We start from the raw sequence: 21,474 nt of genomic DNA, 5'->3' as shown, positions 1-21,474 counted from the left end.
CAAAATATTCAGGGCTGGATTTGTATAGAGCCACTCTACCAAGCATGCCAAATCACTGATTTATGAACATCAAAATCCAATGGAAAATAATCTCAGAATGAAATAGCACAAAGTAGTGTCTACATAAAACACAGAGCTTTTAAAGTTGAAGGGGAGTTCACTTTACTGAAAACAAAATACTTTCACCCAGAAAAAAACTTCGTTCCTAGGGAGGGTTTTAACCATGATCATTTTTCCTAAACTTAACAAGTAGTTCTGGTACCAAAATGTAACTGTGATCACCACGTGACGCTCACTTTTTCTGAATAAACTCCACATTCTGGTACATTTTGTCAAATAATATAGCAGAGACCTGGATTTATAGATGTAGACCCTGCATCCCCCCCAGCAAATTGCACCCAGTGTACATTCATATACACTGTATATATATCATAAATGAATAAAAATAGCTCTACAAAGGATTCCCAAACCTGCATCATGACAATTTAAATGGGATGAAAGCCATGATAACCAGCCCACCTATAGCACATGATGGTGTATTGTTTCTGGTCCCACCCTGTATCAGCCAGGTAAATCACACACTTTGTCCATTGCTCATTCATCACGTGCACAGCAGTGTTCGGAAGCCTTGTCCCCACCGTGTCCTGATGGTTTACACGTCTCATCCAGCTGCCGAAAGACGTCAAATGTCACCGTGTGATCTTCAGGAAATGTTTGAAGAAAACATGTGCTCTGATATCTACAACATCCAAGACTTTCTGACACAGTGCTCGGGGTCAGCATCACTTACAGTAAAGTAAACATCAGCATCTCATCCAAGATACCAACACTAAACAACTGCTCGCATGCCTCAGCTATTTCCTGCAAGACGCCATCAGCTTCTGTTGGACGTTTGTGCTCTACTGGGGGATTCACTCTTTGTAATAGTTCTGGAAATCTTTGTTTATATGCCTTGGTCCCCCAGCTGCTTGCTCATTGCTTCCAAAAGATGATTGATTTCTTTAATATGTGTACACATTATAAACAGTTAATCAAAGCGTAGTATTGGACTGCTAGCTTTATCGCCACGGCGCTGTGGAGGAAGGTCTGGCTACAACAGAAATGCATTCTGAGATAGGAGGGAAGGTTGTTTGCTGTCATGGCCTTTCTGTGACTCAGGCTTTTGTGTTTCCTTTTTTGGTGTTCTGTGTTTGTGTGTGTGTGTGTGTGTGTGTGTGTGTGTGTGTGGGCAGGCGTGGTTTTCTCCAGGGCACCTGGCTCTCCAGCGCAGCTACATGTGATCTACTAAACAAGCAAGTACCCCTGAGATCAGAAGGGTAGTTACCCTTTTTCAGAAGGGTAGCTACTCTTTTTCAGAAGGGTAGTTACCCTTTTTCAGAAGGGTAGTTACCCTTTTTCAGAAGGGTAGTTGACCTTTTTCAGAAGGGTAGTTACTCTTTAAGACCCAATCAAGAGGATAAACATTGGCGTCAGTGTTGGTGTTGCTAAAGGTCTCCAGTTGTAGCCGTTGAGACTGAAACACAACCCGGCAAATGGGTCAGAAGTGTCTCCAAATGTTTCCGGTTTAGACGTGTAAATGTAGCCTGAATGCTTGGTGGGTCCACCACTTTGGTCCAGACTACTATTGGTGGTTGGCCATTAAACATTTTGGATGTGTATTATTTGCAACGAGGACCTAACTGTGAAACAATGTGAACTTGTTTCTGCCACCAGACTAGACTACTTTTTAGAGAAACCCTGCCCTATTCTATCAGTTAAAGGTGCACTATGAGGTCCTGATTGGTTTCAGCGGGATTTCATTTTTGTCTCAAATCGTAGGCCTCCATACTTGATCCGCTGGCTGCCTGCCCCCTGAGTACAGTGTGAAATAGCCCGGTTTTGGGAGACAAAACAGGGGTTGTAGACGTGAAACAAACACAAGAGCTACAGGATAGGCACCAAAATACGACAAACCACTCCAGCCAATCACCGACAAGATGGTTGGTGGAGGGGTGGGGGTTAGTAACAGTTACGGAAACATGGAAGCAGGGGCGAGCTTGGTGTGTTTTAGTACTAAAGTACCACTACACTGGTCTCGATACATGCTAAAAGTACCGTTCATATACATGTACTCTGGTGGGTTTGGTGATCTGGTTAAACCAAAAGAATCTTAAACTTTAACAAAAAGTTTGAGAATGCTGTCTCTCTCAATACTTGACCAGTTTGAAAGATTGATGTTCACATCAGTCACTTTGACACCAATGCATAGGCATATGCATACAGGGTTGGGTTGGGTCCAGGTTGAAAAATACTGAAAATACCCATTTAATATTACACCATAACTAGTCCTGGTGCAAAATGGCAATGACCACGCCACAGCATTTTATAATACAGGTTTAAAAATGACCTTTTCTTATGACATTTTGGGTGTTCAAATCTTCAATCTTTAAGAATCTCATATATGCAGATCCATAGTTGAACACATAATAAAATGAAGAGAAAAAGAAAGAGAATGCCCTTACAGTTTTGCTGAGGTAACCAGTGGAGATATTCCTGCATTGTTTGTCTTCCGAGTGGCAGCACCCTCCACATCTGTAGACGGACACACAGGGTGGTTTATAGAAGATGTTGGTGGGAGCCCCGAACTCCCTACCCACGTCGACACACACTTCCCTGGGCATGCACTGAGTCTTCCTCCACTCCGACTCTATACCTGCACACACACAGAGAGTCAGACCGCCCCCAAAGCCACGTCACACGTCTGTTTGTCTCAGCTGCTGTACACATGGACAGCAATACACAAAGGCAAAAAGACAGATATATTATAAAGATACAGTTCCAGATAGCTTTATCTATTCCCAAAGGGCAATTCCGTTTTTACAGTCCACTGACACATATATACACATTCAAACTGCTAGTCATCAATAACAGAGCTCAATAAAAAGGCAACTGGGGAAAATTTGAGATTGCACAGAGCTGCAGACATGATATCCAGAATTAGTTTTTTTTAGATTGTGGCCAAAATACACTAATTTGTGGCCACAAAATGCTAATGTGTGGCCCGTGATGCGAATTTGTGGCCACAAAGACCAAATTGTTTACACAAAATAGTATTTCATGGCAACGGCGTAGCCCAACTATAATGTGGGCATGTTCTGGACATTTTGGCTTACTCACCAGTAAGCCTCAAAAAAGAGATAGAATGCATGTAACACGTTGACAAAATAACTGATATATAAGTTATTTTAGCGGAAGTTGTGCTTTCTAACATGGGACAGTTGTGTCCCTAATCTGGGACACATGTCATGTCATGATAAAAGGCCGAAATGGCCTTAATGTAGAATAGTAAAGAAAAGTAAGTTTGTTTGGCCTATGGCAGACATCTGGACAGTGTATAAATATGAGTATAAGCATATACAGGACATAAAGCAGACATCTGGACAGTGTATAGGCCTACTGTAAATATCAGCATGATGTTAATTTAGGTTGTGGAAAGAGCGGCTACAGGTCGCTGAGACACTGCAGAGTGACGTCTCGGACGTTGGCGCAATGTGCAAACAATTCATATGAAGTATCATCCCAACGTATTTTCATTACATCGCCAATACACATACACTGGGAAGTAGGCTAAAACAGCCAGAACATGCCCACGTTATAGTTAGGCTACGACGTTGCCACAAATTAGCATTTGTCATGTCTGGGTCTCCAAGAAAGAAAGACATATGAAATAATGATAAAGTACGATAAAGAGAGACAAAATAAAATCATACAAATCAAAGTGCCGAGTGTATTGTGCATACAGGACATAACAAATTACAAACGACCAATTTTACACACATAACCTCATTATTATACATTTACACACAGAAAGGGGATCTCTACATATGTATATTCCAATGTTGCCGAGTCAGAACTGTGGTCAACAGGAATTGAAAATGTTAAAAACATTGATAAAAAGTCTCAACAAAAGTGTTGATTTAGATTTTTTTTTGACGGGAAGACACAAGGGATAAGCAAACATACAAGTGGAGTTCTATTGCAGAACTCTCTAAGGGTTAATCGATTCATCTTTGCGGCTCTAATGTGCAGGAAACAAAATACCAAAGGTACGCTCTCCCAGCACACGGTGTACGAAAACAGAGCTTCACCTTGTGGAGAGCAAGCGGAGCTAACAGCAATTGGCCGTTGAGTCCCCTTTTTCCGCTTAATAGATTTTTATTTTATTTATTTAACCTTTATTTAACCATGAAGTCCCTTGAGATTGAAATCTCTTTTTCGAGGGAGACCTGGCCAAGACGGCACACCAGGTTACAATACAAACAAAAATACAGCATAAACAAAATCATGCATAGAGGAAAGGACAGGTCACATGTGGCAGTTACATTTTTGAATTACATGACATTTTAACATGGCCTTAAACTAATTTAATGGGACTAGATGATTTAGATGGAGCAAGTTTTGCAAGTTATTCCAAGACCATGGAGCAATGTAAGAGAAGGCTTTCTTCCCCAGCTCAGTAAAAACCCTTGGAACCTGGTAAGAGCGCCACCTGGTGGAACGGAGATGAAAATGGCTGGAGTTCAGCTTGAGGAGATTGCATAAATAGGCCAGCAGTTTACCCAACATGGCCTTGTTATGTCGCCGATGTCTCATCACTCTCGTTCAGATGCTCTTTACTGGCATCAGTCAATTCATTAATCAGTAAATTCATCAAACTATTTATCAGGCAATGGTTGTTTACTCAATAAGATAAATTGGGGGGCCACAATGTTAAATAATCTTTCATTTAATTGAAAATGTCAAATATTGTGGCCACACAAATATAGAGGTTTACTCCTCAACGCAGCGGCCCCAGGTTCGACCCCAACCTGTGGCCCTCTGCTGCGTGTCATTTCCCTCCCTCTCTCTCTCTCCCCTTTCATGTCTTCATCAGTCCTTTGGAAAGAAAATATAATCTTTAAAAAATAAGTCAAATATCTTTGACTGTTTTATTGCGTGTCTCTTATAGTTTGGTCGACATAAAGCCCTAAAAAGTCTGCATAAAAGTTCCTTAGCCATGATTCGCAAATAAAGATTACGTTTTTAAAATCTGCTACCACACAGCCACCTCACAGCCTCATGTGTCACAGCCTGAATATGAAAACTCTGCGTCTGGGGGGATTTCTGAGGCTTATTTGCCAAGGCTAAGGCTTTATTTGTCGGCAAATTTGCCAAACTCTGCCCTTGAGTCATTATAAGCTCAAATCAAGCAACCTGATTGGTTCATATACCATATACAACGATTATGATTCAAATTCAGATTCCCACTAAGTATCACTTTGTGTCTGAGAAGAAAACTTCAGATCTGACCGCTGGAGGAAAGCCGTTCATCCACACACACTGCCCTGACCCCGAGCTGCTTTTAAATCATCCATAAAAACTATATTTAGAACATTATCATTGCTATTATTACCTTGCTGTCAGACAGCCCTATCCCGACGGGGAACTGGAGCTGTTATCTTTAAAGAAACAAGACTCGTTTTAATAAAAAACAGATACAAAACAGCTGCGTTCTCTAGCAACCACCATGTGCGGCAGCCAGCCCAGGAAGGCCTATGTTATCGTTGTTATTGATTATTTATTTAAAAAAATAGGAATTTTACTATAACTATCATAATGCATTACTTGATGACCGTTTCATAAATGCAATAGCTCACTTCAGTCCATGATATGGTGTGATTATCTCACAGCTTGGGGGGGGGGGGGGGGGGGGGTCGTCCCTCTGTTTTACGTTAAGTGTGATTTATGAAGTTTACCCCTGTGCATTGGTGTCTGTATTGATCTCTTTAAGAAATATAACAAGGCCGGCGTGTCTGTGTGTGTGTGTGGGGGGGGGGGGGGAGTGTGTGGTAGAGCGAGTGAGAATGACGGTGATTAGCTTCGGAACTCTACAGCCATAGTGGGAGAAGCTAAGTTCTTTCTGACCACGGTGGGAAATCTCTCTATCGTCATGCTGTTTATGGAGAAGGAGAACCAGGAAGTGAGTCGGGGGGGAAATGCAACGCTACCAAGACGTGGCCAAGCGTGGCTGCGACCTGTAGTTATATATTTTTTGAGAGATGCATGTCAGGCTGATTTAACGCAGAAGCATAAATTGGCCTTCAGCTGGGATATAACATACCAAACATATACCACAGCCTGTTGTGATTAAAGCCCGACCGATATATCGGCGGGCCGATATCAGGCATTTCCCGATATATCGGTATCGGCATTTATAATGGCCGATTTAAAAAAAAAAAATCATTCATCAGAATTATTTATAATGGCGAATAATTGATTCTGATAAATTATTTAAAAAATAAAAACGGACGATTAACCATGTTATGAGCGTTGGCGTTGCATAGTCTGTCCACCAGAGGGTGCTCCACAACTCCCTGTTGGCTACACATTCATATCTTAAGTATTTTTGTATTTTTATACATTTTATTATCAGAACTTTAATATATGTTGATATGTTTCTGGATTTTTGGAAAATATACAGGCCAAAATTTTGGAACTACCTTCTCATTCAATGCATTTTCTTTATTTTCATGACTATTTACATTGTAGATTATCACTGAAGGCATCAAAACTATGAATGAACACATATGAAAATCAAAATAAAATCAGAAACACTGATTTTTTGTTTGTTTTGTTTTTTGTTTAAAGGACTTTAACTTTCATATCTTAAGTTTGTATTTTTATACATTTTATTTATCAGAACTTTAATATATTTTGATGTTCCTCTGTTCTGTTGTGACAATAAAACAAATTATCATAATATTTTAGTGAGAACTCATAAATAACTACAAACAACTAATGTTAGGGAAATCTGTTTATGTTTGGTAACGTGTTTCTGGATTTCTTTTTTAAATATGTATCGGCCGATATATCGACATATCAGATTTTTAAATAACCAAATATTTTAATTGTATCGTTCGGGCTCTAGTCTTGATCTATTGCTTAATTATAGCCTGCCTACACCGACTCTCACCTGAGACAGTTCCAGACATCTTTTGGCAACAAAGCAGACTTTATCATCTCAAAGACCACTCATCTATGAAGGGCCCTCAGAAGGACAAGAACATGCCTAGATGCAGCACTTGGCAAAGTTTTCCTTGAGGGGAGCTGCTGTCACGACCCATTTCTTTCATTTTTGCACGTCTGTAAAAAATAATATTAAAAGAAAATGAAAACATACTTTTCAGGAGATCCAAGTTGAGGTAGGCAGCAGCGAACGTCGGCTCTTCTGTATCATCCGGCGGCCTGAGGCGGCGAGGCGGTGGGCGCTCGGAGAGCCTGGAGGCTGAAGAGGCGGCGGCGGTAGAGAGCTTGGATCGGCATTTGAGAGCGGCCCAGTAGGAAGGATAGATCAGACTCATCAGTTCATCCACGCTGGAGGCTGAACGCAACTTCTGCTCCATGTCGAGCTTTGGTGAAGAGTCCTGAAAGAGCGGGGAGACACCTTCACTGAGAATGCTGCTGTCACTGGAAGACAGGGCTGGGCGGTTGTATTAAAATCCCAATATGGACTAGTGCAATCTCCAAATTGCAGGGGGTACAATATTTGCAAAAGGCAAAATACTGGTCAAACCATTCTAAATTTTAGAATTGCAATATTGTGGTGCTGCAGAGACAACAAACTCAAGAAAACATCTTAAGGACACAAGTGTACTCTGGTGCAACGTGTCCGTCGGTCGCTTGTGTTAAAAGTGAAGGTATCAGTAGAAATGTTTTTTATTATTTATAGCATCAATGTGTTATATTGACAATATGGAAGTATTAATTGAACGTTGAATGTCTATCTTTTGTGTGGACCCCGGGAAAAACAGTTGTTACTATGGTAACAACTAATGGGGATCCTAAATAAATGATACCATCTTTGATTGGTACAGATCCTTGCGTAAATCACGCTATAATCATTTACGTGTTGTGATGCAATCACACTGTGATACACAAATGATCATTCCCTTCAATATCGCAAATCATCGCGCAATCGCAATATCATCATCATCAATATGTCATAGTTATTGCAGTTGGAGATATTTTAATAATAATTTACTTCTGGCTGACCCAGAAACACCCTCTGTTGTACCAGAAGAACATAGCACAACTTTTTCTTAGTAGACAACGTATGACAGACATACAAATAGCACAAAACTAATACAAATAGGACAAAACTATATAACGGACAACAATAATAAGCTCTATGGCAATAATAGATATTTGATGGAAAAGAAAACTATAAGGTTACTGACACTAAGCAAGAGCAGCAAAACATAATAATAACATAAATAGATTAATAAATGGCCAGAGTGCCAGTTGGGCCCATATTAAGCTAATTAAGTGTTTTGTTAAGCTAGTATGTACCTTCCACTCCAAGCACTCCTGCAGTTAAACTCCGTGATTTCTCTTTTCTGGTGTAGTCTTTCTAAAAAAGATCTGTGATGGCAGAATGGTAGTGATCCCAGTGGCATTGACAAAAGAGAAGTAGGAAATGAATGGGTTCCAAATCGTCTTAAATTTCTCCTGCTTCCCATCTCTCAGATATCTTGTACTTTTAATGCAGCTCATTAAGTCATGTACCCAGCTTACATGACTAGGTGGTTGGCTTGGTTTCCAATAAAGGAGACTCAATCGTTGGATATATTTGTAGTTTTTGGGGAGAGACCAAAAAATACAACCAATGGGCCAAGGGTTAATTACAAAGCCCAGTGCTACTGACATAGAGTCAAAGATCTTGCAGCCGTTACTTAAGAGATCAGTGATAGACTGGCTTTCCACTATGTTCTCTAATGGCTTGGGTCCATCCAGCCCCAGTCTGTTGGAGACGGTGTATTTGGTGCCACCTAAAGTGCATGTCCCCAACAGTGTCCTCCTTGGTAGACTACTCTTTTGAGGTACTGCACCAGTGTATTCTTAGTTGGGGGACTTTTCTCTATCCTCGACCTGCAATTATATGTTCCAAGAATCCCGAACGGAACCAAATCAAGAACCACGGCTAATTATCAAAGTCTCGCCTGTATTCTGGGAAGGGTTTCCTGAATGGACACATTTCTAAGGACTGCTTTTGTCTGCTGGCTTGTAAGGAGAAGAGACAGAAAAACGTAATACATTTTTCCAAGCAATAACTGTGAAATGGCCTTCAGTGAAAACACTACGAAACAATAGGCTAATGATCTTTTTTTTCATTTGGCAGACATAGGACGTTTCCCAGCTGCATTACTCAGATCAAAACTCACCTAATGCTTCTTCTGTGAGAAAGGTATGGCTAATGGATGTGAATGTTATCTCACTTCTGTCTTTCAATACAATACGATGAATGCCAGAGTACTATTTATGATACACAGCAATTTAACAGCCACACAATCACTCTGACAGAAACTATATGAGTGTTTCCTGCAAGCAAGGCCATCACACACACACACACACACAAAAACACACACCGAATTCACACAGACACAAACACACACACACTGATTGGCTTTTGTATTAGAGGTCAGTCAAACAGTGTGAAGCTGTCCATTGTATTTTAGTGCCTCTGTTGGTGTGTTTATGGCCACTGCAGAGATAACAAACACACACACACACTCCATTTCCTACTTGAAACAATGTGTGTATTTATATGCTTCTACATGCATATGCATGTTTTCTGGTCTGTGTTCTGTTTGCACAGACTTTTTTCTACATAAATATGTCCTGTCTGAGTTTCCTCTGTGTGTGTGTGTGTGTCTTTCACTATGTGTCCTGTCTCCATTTCCCCTGATTCTGTGTTTCTGCTTGTGTGTCTCGTGTCTAGAAATAGTGTTTTCTCACACACAAACACACACACACACACCTTTCCTTAACGTGGGAAAAAGGCGTTTCTCTGCCGTCACGTTGGGTCAAAGAAGCTGAAACAAACAATGTAGAGTTGAGCGGCCGTGAAACGGACCACGCTGCCACCTGACAGAGGAACTGCAGCTTCCTGCTTCACAGAGCCCCCCCGACATCAGATCACTTTCATCCACTGGAGTTACCACGTTCACCATTTTGGTCCTGCTACGGTTAGCAAACAAAACCCAATATGTACAATATAATATGTTTCCAATAGGGCTGCACAATATGTTGTTTCTGTATCGTCATCACGTTATCAAGATAATGCGACATATTGCGAAAAATATCAGTAGAAAACTGCACTGCACTGTCATTATTTTTCTTTTAATTCAATAAAAGAAAGTTGGAAATGATTTCCCTTCAATTAGCAGAATACTGAAAGCAACAGAAATGCAGAGCTGAGTACACATTGATATGTGTTTATTTATCGCAAGTAATTATCGTTATCGCGATATTCCACAATGTTAACGCATATCGCGATATTTCCCTCATATCATGGTATATATATATACATTTTCTAAACAAACAAAAAACGCTAGGGATTTTTATACTCAACAGTTACACACATTTCCCTGTTGGTGGTTAAGCCAAGAACATGAAATAATCCCCTGTATATTCCTGGTCCTCTCTAACACTCTCAGGTACAGAAGCAGCAGTCACAGCAGCGCATGGACGTCACATCATCTGTTGTTGGACAAAAACAAACTTCATTTGGTGACTTTATTGTCCAGTGTATAGACTGATGAAAATCAGTCTATGATGAAAATCAGCACAAAGACATGCAACGTGCTTGCAATTAAAGAATCGGGCTGAATCAAAGGCAGTCAAACTAAAACCTGTACAACAACAAGCTCGCCCCCAGTAGGAGTTGGAATATGATGGGGAGAGAGAGAGAGAGAGAGAGAGACAGAGAGAGAGAGAGACCTCTAGTTATTGATTATGACTTATGTTCTGTATTAGAGCCTGACCGATATATCGGCGGGCCAATATTAGACATTTTCCGATCTATAGGTATCGGCATTTATAGTAAATATTTATCTATCACAATCATTTATAATGACAATTTAATGATTCAGATGAATGAATATTTAAAAATTACAAACGGACGGTCAACCATGTTATGAGTGTTGGCATTGGTCTGTCCACCAGAGGGCGCTCTACAACGTCCTTGTTGGCAACACTTATTGAAGGACTTTAAGTTTCATATCATAGGTATTTTTTGTATTTTTATACATTTTATTATCAGAACTTTAATATATGTTGATATGTTTCTTGGATTTTTTTTTAAATATATACAGGCCAAAAGTTTTTCATGACTATTTATATTGTAGATTATCACTGAAGGCATCAAAGCTATAAATAAAAACATATGGAACTATGTACTTAACAAAAAAGTGTGAAATAACTGAAAACATGTCTTTTATTCTAGTTTCTTCAAAGTAGCCACCCTTTGCTTTTTTGATAGCGCTGCAAACCGTTGGTGTTCTCTCAATGAGCTTCATGAGGTAGTCACCTCAAATGGTTTTCACTTCACAGGTGGGCCTTGTCAGGGTTAATTAGTGGAATTTCTTGCCTTATTAATGGAGTTAGGACCATCAGTTGTGTTGTGCAGAGGTCAGGTTGATACACAGCCGACAGCCCTATTGGACAACTGTTAGAATTCATATTATGGCAAGAACCAATCCGCTAAATAAAGAGAAACAACTCATCATTACTTTAAGAAAAGTCGGTCAGTCAGTCCAGAAAACTGCAAAAACTTTGAATGTGCAGTCACAAAAACCATCAAGCGCTACAACGAAACTGGCTCACATGAGGACCGCCCCAGGAAAGGAAAACCAGGAGTCACCTCTGCTGCTGAGGATAAGTTCATCCAAGTCACCAGCCTCAGAAATCGCAAGTTAACAGCAGCTCAGATTAGAAACCAGATGAATACCACACAGAGTTCTAGTAGCAGACAGATCTCTAGAATAACTGTTAAGAGAAGATTGTGCAAATCAGGCCTTCGTGGTCAAATATCAGCTAGGAAACCACTGCTAAGGAGAGGCAACAAGCAGAAGAGATTTGTTTGGGCCAAGAAACACAAGGAATGGACATTAGACCAGTGGAAATCTGGGCTTTGGTCTGATGAGTCTAAGTTTGAGATCTTTGGTGCCAACCGCCGTGTCTTTGTACGACGGAGAAAAGGTGACCGGATGGGTTCTACATGCCTGGTTCCCACCGTGAAGCATGGAGGAGGAGGTGTGATGGTGTGGGGGTGCTTTGCCGGTGACACTGTTGGGGATTTATTCCAAATTGGAGGCATACGGAACCAGCATGGCTACCACAGCATCCTGCAGCGGCATGCCATCCCATCCGGTTTGCGTTTAGTTGGACCATCATTTATTTTTCAACGGGACAATGACCCCAAACACACCTCCAGGTGGTGTGAGGGCTATTTGACCAAGAAGTAGAGTGATGGAGTGCTGCGCCTCCACAGTCACCAGACCTGAACCCAATAAAGATGGTTTGGGGAGAGCTGGACAGCAGAGTGAAGGCCAAAGGGCTGAGCATTCTGGGAACTTCTTCAAGACTGTTGGGAAACCATTTCAGGTGACAATCTTTTGAAGCTAATCAAGAGAATGCCAAGAGTGGGCAAAGCAGTAATCAGAACAAAGGGTGGCTACTTTGAAGAAACTAGACTATAAGACATGTTTTCAATTATTCCACACTGTTTTGTTAAGTACATGATTCCACATGTGTTTATTCATAGTTTTGATGCCTTCAGTGATAATCTACAATGTAAACAGTCATTAAAATAAAGAAAACGCATTGAATGAGAAGGTGGTTCCAAACTTTTGGCCTGTACCATATATCGGCATATTGGATTTTTAAATAACCAAATGTTTGTATCAGTCTTAAAAATCGATTATTGGTCGGGCTCTATTCTGTATTATGAAAGTGCCAGACGATGCATCATACTGTTCAACAACTCCATGAAGAAAGTAAAGAAGCAAAAAGCCTGGGGAAAAGAACCCTTACGTCAAGCTAATCTGTCGATACAAACAATTACGACAATCTAAAAAGAATATGATAAAACCTACTTTTTAATGTCAAGCCCTGTTTAATGTATTCCTATTGGGACAGATACAGAGAGCTTCATTTGCATTAACATAACAACATAATATTCCAAACCTTTTTATAATGACTATACTCCTCTGTGATGTGTGCATTCATGCAACTTAATGGTGTTTTGATCTCATCATTTCAGTGGTGGAATGTAACTGCTTATATTTGGGCATAAGGCTAAATGTTGTCCTCGGTTTGTAGCTAAATGTATAATTTGTTTTGTCTGATTGTGAATTATGTTAATGATTGTGAGATGCTTGCTACAGTTCTAGCGATGAATCGGCAAAAACACCTTTTATTTCTTTGAATCACGCCGGATTTTACTCATTTAGGTTGGAAATCCGTTACCTTCCTCTTCCTTTGTCTTGGCGTTCTAACCTCTTGTGGATTTCTGAGGACTATGGTTACCTGGTCCTCAGATCTCTGCAGGGTAAATCCAGACAGCTAGCTGGACTATCTGTCCAATCTGAGAACTGTGGTTACCTGGTCCTCAGGTCTCTGCAGGGTAAATCCAGACAGCTAGCTAGACTATCTGTCCAATCTGAGGACTATGGTTACCTGGTCCTCAGATCTCTGCAGGGTAAATCCAGATGGCTAGCTAGACTATCTGTCCAATCTGAGTTTTCTGTTGCACGACTAAAACTACTTTTGAACATACACATGTTCCACCAAAACAAGTTCCTTCCTGAGGATATTTAGCAGAGGCGCCGTGGCTCTGTCCGGCACCTAGCGCCGCCCAAGACTGTTGTGATTGGTTTAAAGGAATGCCAATTAACCAGAATATGTTTTCCTCCCATCCAGAAATGCTGTGTGGAGCAGCCAGGCTCTCCTTCAGCGCGTTTCAGATGAGGGTCTGGCAAAGCGAGACTACAGCGAAACCATCAGCTGTTGGAGTCGATCAGAGACGGGCCGTTTCGAGCCCACTGAAACTTTTCTCTGCCACGTTCTAAAACAGCATCGTCTGGTAACAAATCTTTGGTCTGAACAGAGCTCTAAACCAAAGAGATACTGTACACTGAGTGTTTTTTTTTTTTAAGTTAACTCAGACAGATTGTCGTAATAATCTAGATACATGTTGAAGTCGAAATCGGCTCAAAAGCTAATGAGTTGAACAGATACCTCATTTGTCTCTTTACATGATGTACATGATAAAGAAAATCCACTTTATGGCATTTTCCAGCACTTTCAACTGCTTCTAACAGATGGAACTTATGATTTCCATCTGCTGATGAAGTCCATCATACATGGAAATCTCTGGGAAAAACCTGTAATGGACCTGGAGTTGTGTTTTTTGTTAAACTACTATTTCCCAGGTCAAGAATGAACTCTTATGCTTATATTGATTCATCCCCAGTTTTTCTGTTTCTGACATTTGTCTGGAATAATACATGACAGTATCAAAAAGCAAGAAGGAAAATGTGAGACTGGTATACTCATGTCAAGAAAACTATGCTCATTTCTCAAAGACCCTTGCAGGTTTCTTCACTTACTTGTAGAAAATTGGATTAAAATAGTCACGAAAAAAAAGGAGATTTTTATTCAATGAAGAAAAATAGCTGACATTGTCTCACACATCTAAACAGTTTTTCTGATTGCCAACACTGACAACATTTGCAGAAAAATGTTTAAAAGTAAGACTTTCTTTTTTTCAGCCGCAAAGAAGTAACACAAACGGCCAACTTACAGAGTTTTCCTAAGAGGAAGCAGAGCCAGCAAGACATTGCTAGAGGGGAACAGTGAACACAGATGGTAAAACACTCTGACACTTTGTCAGATACTCAAACACGCAGCACATCAAACAGAGCAAACCCAACAGGCTTCAATATATCAACCACCGAGGACACTGGCATTAAATATATCTAATGATTTATATGCAGCTCACAATCTACAGTGGTGTTACTGTAACTTTGGTTCCTTTGAGACACAACTATCACATTTTGTAAGAGACAATAGACTGTTTATTTGACATTACATAGAGACAGGCGGGGAAAACAGCTCTCCGCTCTCCATTGATTAGCATTGCATGAAGGTTTCCTCCTTGTCAATTCAGTCTGCTAGCAAACAGAAAATGCCTAAAAGCTGCTGTGTGGACACATTCACTACCAACCACAGGGTTCAACAACAAGGCTACATTAACATTGCTACGTTTTGGTGTAAAAAGGATATCTTCGGCTCCGTTTGCACCTCTCATTCCCCCTGCTCTGACAATTTCCCCTCTAGTTCCCCCTGCTCTGGCGTTTCCCCCCTCATTCCCCTGCTTGGCTTTTTCCCCATCTAAATTCCCCCTGTTTCTGGCGTTTCCCCTCTCATTCCCCCTGCTCTGACATTTCCCCATCTCTTTCCCCCCTGCTCTGGTTTTTCCCCCCCTCTCATCCCCCGCTTTGGCATTTCCCCATCTCATTCCCCCTGCTCTGACTTTTCCCCCATCTCATTCCCCCTGCTCTGGTGTTCCCCCCTCTCATCCCCCCTGCTTTGGCATTTCCCCATTCATTCCCCTGCTATAAAATTTTCCCCCATTTTCGTTCCTCCTGCTCGGGCAGTTCCCCTCTCATTCCTCCTGCTCTGGCGTTCCCCTCTCATTCCTCCTGCCTGGCGTTCCGAGCCCTAAACCGGAGACATTTGGAAACACTTCTGACCCGTTTTAGTTTGGAATCTGCCGGGTTGTGTGTCAGTCTCAACGGCCGCACACGAAGCCCTTTGGAAACACTGACACTGACGCCTGATTGGGTCTTATCGGTCATGACATGTTCCACCAAAACAAGTTCCTTCCCGAGACTATTTAGCAGAGGCACTGGTGCTCCCGCCTGTGCTTAGTGCTGCCCAAGACGATTGTGATTGGTTTAAAGAAATGCCAATAAACCAGAACATGTTTTTCTCCCATCCAGGAATGCTGTGTGGTCTATGGCTCCCTTCCTCAGGAAGGTCTGGCTATGCGAGACTATGGAGACAAGACCATTTTTCAACCGTTTTTTGTTTGTTAACATGTTTAAGTTGGGCATTTTATCATGGGGCTCAATGGGGATTGACTCTCTCTGGAGTAAGTGGCCACTCACTGCAGTTTTTCAGCAAGAAGCACCAGAGTTGCTAAATTGCTACTGCTAATTTGTGAAAGCAGCACTAATCAATATTGATAAAATATCAGTATCGATCAAATAACAATAAGCAATGTGAAAAGGTTAACATACCTACCGAGAAGGATCACCAATTCTGCTGTTCATCTAGTCTCCATCTCATCTCCACTCAGTATTAACAGCACATGAATACAGTCAGAGACCCGCTGGTGAACAGAGTGGAGCATTTAGTAGCTAAAGACATCTTACTCAGAAGGTGGTGGAGACCAAACACAGAGCTAAAAGAGAAAGTGGACACATCTTGTTGCTACTATTTTAGTTTGTCATGCAATTTAAAATGTGTTATTTCTTGTAAAGTTAGCTGCTGGCTGAGACAAACTAGTCTCTCTTGACTGTGTCAGCGATGAATTCACATGTCTAATTATTATGTCCATGACGTCATCAGCCCCCAGCATTGGGACGAGGACCGAGGACAGTGTGACGGGCCGATACTGACTAATGTCTGTAACTTCATTCTTCCTACACTCAGTATTTTGATGTCTGGAATACAATTTATTTTTGTGACACTTTAGATTGTTTGGTATTATTGAGTTTTTAAAGTGGCGTTGCTGATGTAAACATTAATGATGACGCTCAAAAAACATTTAGCTGAGTTATTATTAAAATAAAAAATAATGTATTCAATTACTTAATAATTACAATATTCAATTCTAATCTTTTTCTGAATTTGAAGACAACCAGGGTGACATATGAAATGTATAGTTAATGTGCACACACATGTTATTTAAAAAATTGGATATGCCAATATATCAGCCAATATTTTTTAAATCCAGAAACGTGTTACAGAACATAAACAGATTTCCCTAACATTAGTTATTTGTAGTTATTTATGAGTTCTCACTGAAATAATATGATAATAATTCGTTTTATTGTCACAACAATTTCATCGGCCATTATAAATGCCGATACCGACATATCGGGAAATGCCTAATATCGACTGGCCAATATATCGGTAAGGCTCTAGTTCATGTCAAAGAAAAGTCCATTTACTTATGTTTTATACTGAGGGGTGTGTGTGTGTGTGTATGTGTCTGTACGTCTGTGTGTGTGTCTAAACTCAAGTCAGTAACCACGGCTTTTCTTTGCCAAACAAACCACTAACTTGGTGGTCCCACCAAGATTCAGTATATGTGTTTTCCTTCCCATTCTATGTGTGTGTGTGTGTGTGTGTGTGTGTGTGTGTGTGTGTAAGAGTTAAAAATTCATCATGGCTGTGTGTTTGTTTAACAATCAAGTGTTTGATCGTGTGTCTGCCCCTGATATACACACATGCACGCATGCCAGACACACACACACACACACACACACACACACACACACACACACACACATATATATGGGTACTGGGGGATGCAGTTCTTCAGGACCTTCCGGATGTATGCATGCAAGTGTTCCAGTCTGCCGCTAAATGCTGGAGAAGAAGAAGAAGAAGAAGATGAAGAAGAAGAAGAAAGCTGACCACAGAGAAACATACAAAACAAAAGAATCTCGGATTGACCTCAGTCAGCCTTTGGCTTTACCGTAACGTTACATCTACTCTACTGGAGCATGCAAACAGAAAGGGCGTCTGTTTCTCTCTGCCGATAGCTATTGACATTAGCTAAGTTTAGTTCTTGTTTAGCTTGTTTTGTGTCTAAGTGACTGATGGGAACAACAGTCCAGTATCAAGGGTAACCGGCAGCCACAGACCGGGCTGCAATGTAACCCTGAGAGGCAAATGTGCATCGTCAATTTGGTCCACTAAATGTGCTGTTTTTTTTGCCACTGACAGACCCATATTATTATTCTATATGTCTGACAACATTATGGAAAGAATCCCTACAGGGATAGACCTTAAAAACCTCTTTAAGGCCTTTCTGTTTAACCAGAAACCGCTCTAGTCCTAAACCCACCAGACTCCATTAAAAAAAACAATACTTTTAGTGTGTATAGAGCCAACATATTTTCACACGTAAATTGGTAAACTATGTGTTTATATCAACCAAAACTAGAGTTGTGATGGTTTGAAAAGTAGACGGACAACCAAAAATGGCTTTTCATACTTTTGTTTTGTTTCTGTCAACTTTGAATGAAGTGTATTTTACAACGCTTAAATCACTGTTTATTTACATGGAGTCTGTTTTTTTTTAATGTTTAAAGAAAGGCTCTTACTCTTCAACAGAAAGGTCGACCTCCTTAGAAATCCTTTCCATAATGTTGTCACACACTTAGAATAATAATCTGAGTCTGTCAGCGGCAAAACAAGCACTTTTGTAAAGGTAAACACAAGCTGGACAATCGTCCTATCAACTTACATTGGAGCTTGTTTCGCCGCTGCCGACTGCAGCGATCTCGTTTAATTCTGGACTATGTCAAAGATTGTTGGTCCCATCATTCACTTAGACACAAAAACACAGGAAAATAGGTTACCCTTTAAGTTAACTTCAACCAGACCAGATCATTATGAAAAAACAACAATGGCAGAGAGAAACTGACCAACTAAACATGCTGTCTGGGAGTCCCACGTGAACTCATGGAAGACGTGTGCTGGCTCTGTGGCGAGGAAAGGCTGTAGGTCCAGAAGACTGATGTCTTTCTCCAGATAACATGTAAATCACGCTATCCCTGCCCCCCCACACCAAAACAAACCGACCGATGGTTGAGACAAAGAAACAAACATGACACTGTTTGATATGTAATTGGAAATGTAATGGGATCGGGACCTCGTGAATCCGAATCAAATCGACTCGGGAAATAATTACACGATAACCTAGCAGAAAATGGCTGAAAGGGAAAACTCTTTTGCTTACCATACTTCGTCAGCCCACAGCCTATATAATAAATTGGTCTCAACTCACTGAGTACAGGGCTACATTATACGTCCTGATTAGATCCCCCAAAAGCATTATGGAAACAGTTTCAAAACTTAGAACAAGATTATCCAACAAATATTACTAATGTTATATATAATATTGTATATAATATAGTTACCACAATGCGTCACCTCCTTTTTATTATGATGTAATGTCTACACATGGTCTTCATCAACGCATTCTAGCAGTATAGATGTACATGAACTCCCCTTTTTATTGCATCCCTTCCTAAAAAAGACACTTCCTGAATGTAGTGGATGGACAAAAACAAAAGGGGAGGTAACCGTGCCCCTTATGACCTCGTAAGGGGCAAGATTCCAGATTGGCCCGTCTTAGCTTTAATTTTCTCAAAGGCAGAGCAGGATACCCAGGGCTCGGTTTACACCCATCACCATTTCTAGCCACTGGGGGACCATAGGCAGGCTGGGGGGGGGAACGCATATTAATGTTAAAAAAAAACCTCATAAAGGGACATTTCCATGCGATGGGACCTTTAACTGGTCAGTGTGTCTGTTGTCGACTTAAGGATAATTGCTGACGCCATAGTCAAGCGTTCTCTGATCAAATACATCCACACACAAATGTTCACCTGCCTGCACACACACACACACACACACACACGCAGGTTTAAAGAGGGCCTACAGTAGATACTCACACACACACACATGCACGCATGCAGGTTTAAAGAGGACGCATGCAGGTTTAAAGAGGACCTACAGTAGATACTACATGCAGGTTGGAGTAAGGAAGGACCTACAGTACATACTCACACACACACACACACACACACACACACACGCAGGTTTAAAGAGGACCTACAGTAGATCCTCACACACATATACACACACACACATGCATGCAGGTTTGAGTAAGGAAGGACCTACAGTAGATACTCACACACACACACACACACACGCACAGAAAAAAGCAGGTTTAATGAGGACCTACAGTAGATACTCACACACATACATGCACACACATGCTTGCAGGTTTGAGTAAGGAAGGACTCACACGCACAGAAACACACACACACACTCACGCACACATGCCTTGGCAACACTGTCATTTTTAATCTCAGTTATTTTTGAATTGCTTATTGATTCAAACCTTTTTTGGGGTTGAAGAATCTGAGTGTTAAACCAGCTGTTCCTATGTCAGCACACACACACACACAAAGAGAGAGTGATAGAGAGAGAACATCTGCAACTCCTTAAAGAGAAAAAAAAATATTTTATACTTTTTAAAAATGTTATATGTCAGAGGGCAAGGTGCTGTGGGAGAAACACCCAGAGAGACAATGGACAAGGGGACTTGTGAATTATTATTATTATTATTTTTTTTTTTTCTTTTTATATAACACAACCGGTAACACATGTTCACAGGCTCAATCAGTCGCGGCTCGGCTGCAGCTCATCCAGGTAGTATTGGGGGATGTGGCCCAGGGAGGGCGGGGGAAGCAGGGAGCCCGGGTCATAACAGCGTGCAGAACGGCCAGAGACTTGGCCGTCTGTCTGCCATGTGTTTGTGTGTGATTTATTTCATAATTTCCAATGTCCAACCAGTGGAAAGACTTCACATCACATGCATTACGCCAGGGACACACTGGCGGCTTATCGCCATCGCAATATCTGTCAATGTTTCATTTTTTTTGTGTTGCCTTTTATATTCAATTCAATGTTCAATTTGTTCAATACAAGACTGATTTCCACTTGTTTCCACATTTTTGGGGATTTTAGAAGAATACTGAAAGGAGTATAAAAGTGCATTCATATTATATTAAAGTACACTTTAATATCTGTATATTTATCGCAAGTAATCGAGTAATCGTTATCGCGATATTCAGCAACGTTATCGCATCTCATACATGTTCCTCATATCGTGCAGCCCTACTTGTAATTATCAAGAATTGTATGATACAACAAATTAATACCATTCAATTAAGAAAAAAATGCCTGAATTTGAAATGCAACATCGATGACTTCAGGGAAGCACAGTTATGTTACGTAACAATAACTCACAACTTGGACCACATATAATATAATATTATATTATATTATATTATACATCCTGAACTTTTCTGCATATTCCCACAACATTTTTACACATCCGCAACAAAACTGTAAGCCTTCTGTCCTTATTCTAAAACCGTTATATTGTACATAGTTATAGTGTTGTGTCTTATTGTAATATTCTATTTTTATGTTCTTATCTGTTGCAGTTCTTTGCTTTATTCATTTTCTTTGTATGTTAATCTATGCACCAAAACACCAAGTCCAATATGATGATGATGGGGCATTCTAATCAATTTTCAATTCAATTGTATTTATAGTGTCAAATCCCATCAGGAGTTATCTCAGGAAACAAAAATAACTCAGTAATATAAAAAGTTCTGGCAGCTCATTACTTGGCCCCGGAATTAAAAAAAAAAGGGAAAGTATGTGTGTAGCCACAGTCAGAATACTGAATATTTTCTGTTATATTTAATTCTCTCATACAAAGCTGCTCAGTTATAA

At 40.6% G+C, this 21,474-nt stretch overlaps 1 protein-coding gene across 1 annotated transcript in view; it reads right to left on the bottom strand.

Annotated features, from left to right (window-relative positions):
- The window catches only part of vegfc (vascular endothelial growth factor c), a 74,528-nt gene that overhangs the window by 37,706 nt on the left and 15,348 nt on the right, over nt 1-21,474 (bottom strand). The window contains exons 2-3 of the mRNA XM_032536436.1: nt 7,199-7,442; nt 2,502-2,692 (exon numbers count right to left, since the gene is read on the bottom strand). Of these exons, the coding sequence (XP_032392327.1) occupies nt 2,502-2,692; nt 7,199-7,442 (435 nt within the window). The remainder of the gene's footprint in view (nt 1-2,501; nt 2,693-7,198; nt 7,443-21,474) is intronic.

This window comes from Etheostoma spectabile, chromosome 2 (assembly GCF_008692095.1).
Source record: "Etheostoma spectabile isolate EspeVRDwgs_2016 chromosome 2, UIUC_Espe_1.0, whole genome shotgun sequence".
NCBI lineage: Eukaryota > Metazoa > Chordata > Actinopteri > Perciformes > Percidae > Etheostoma > Etheostoma spectabile.
The sequence above is the reverse complement of the archived record's forward strand: the minus strand, read 5'-3'. Positions and strand labels throughout refer to the sequence as shown.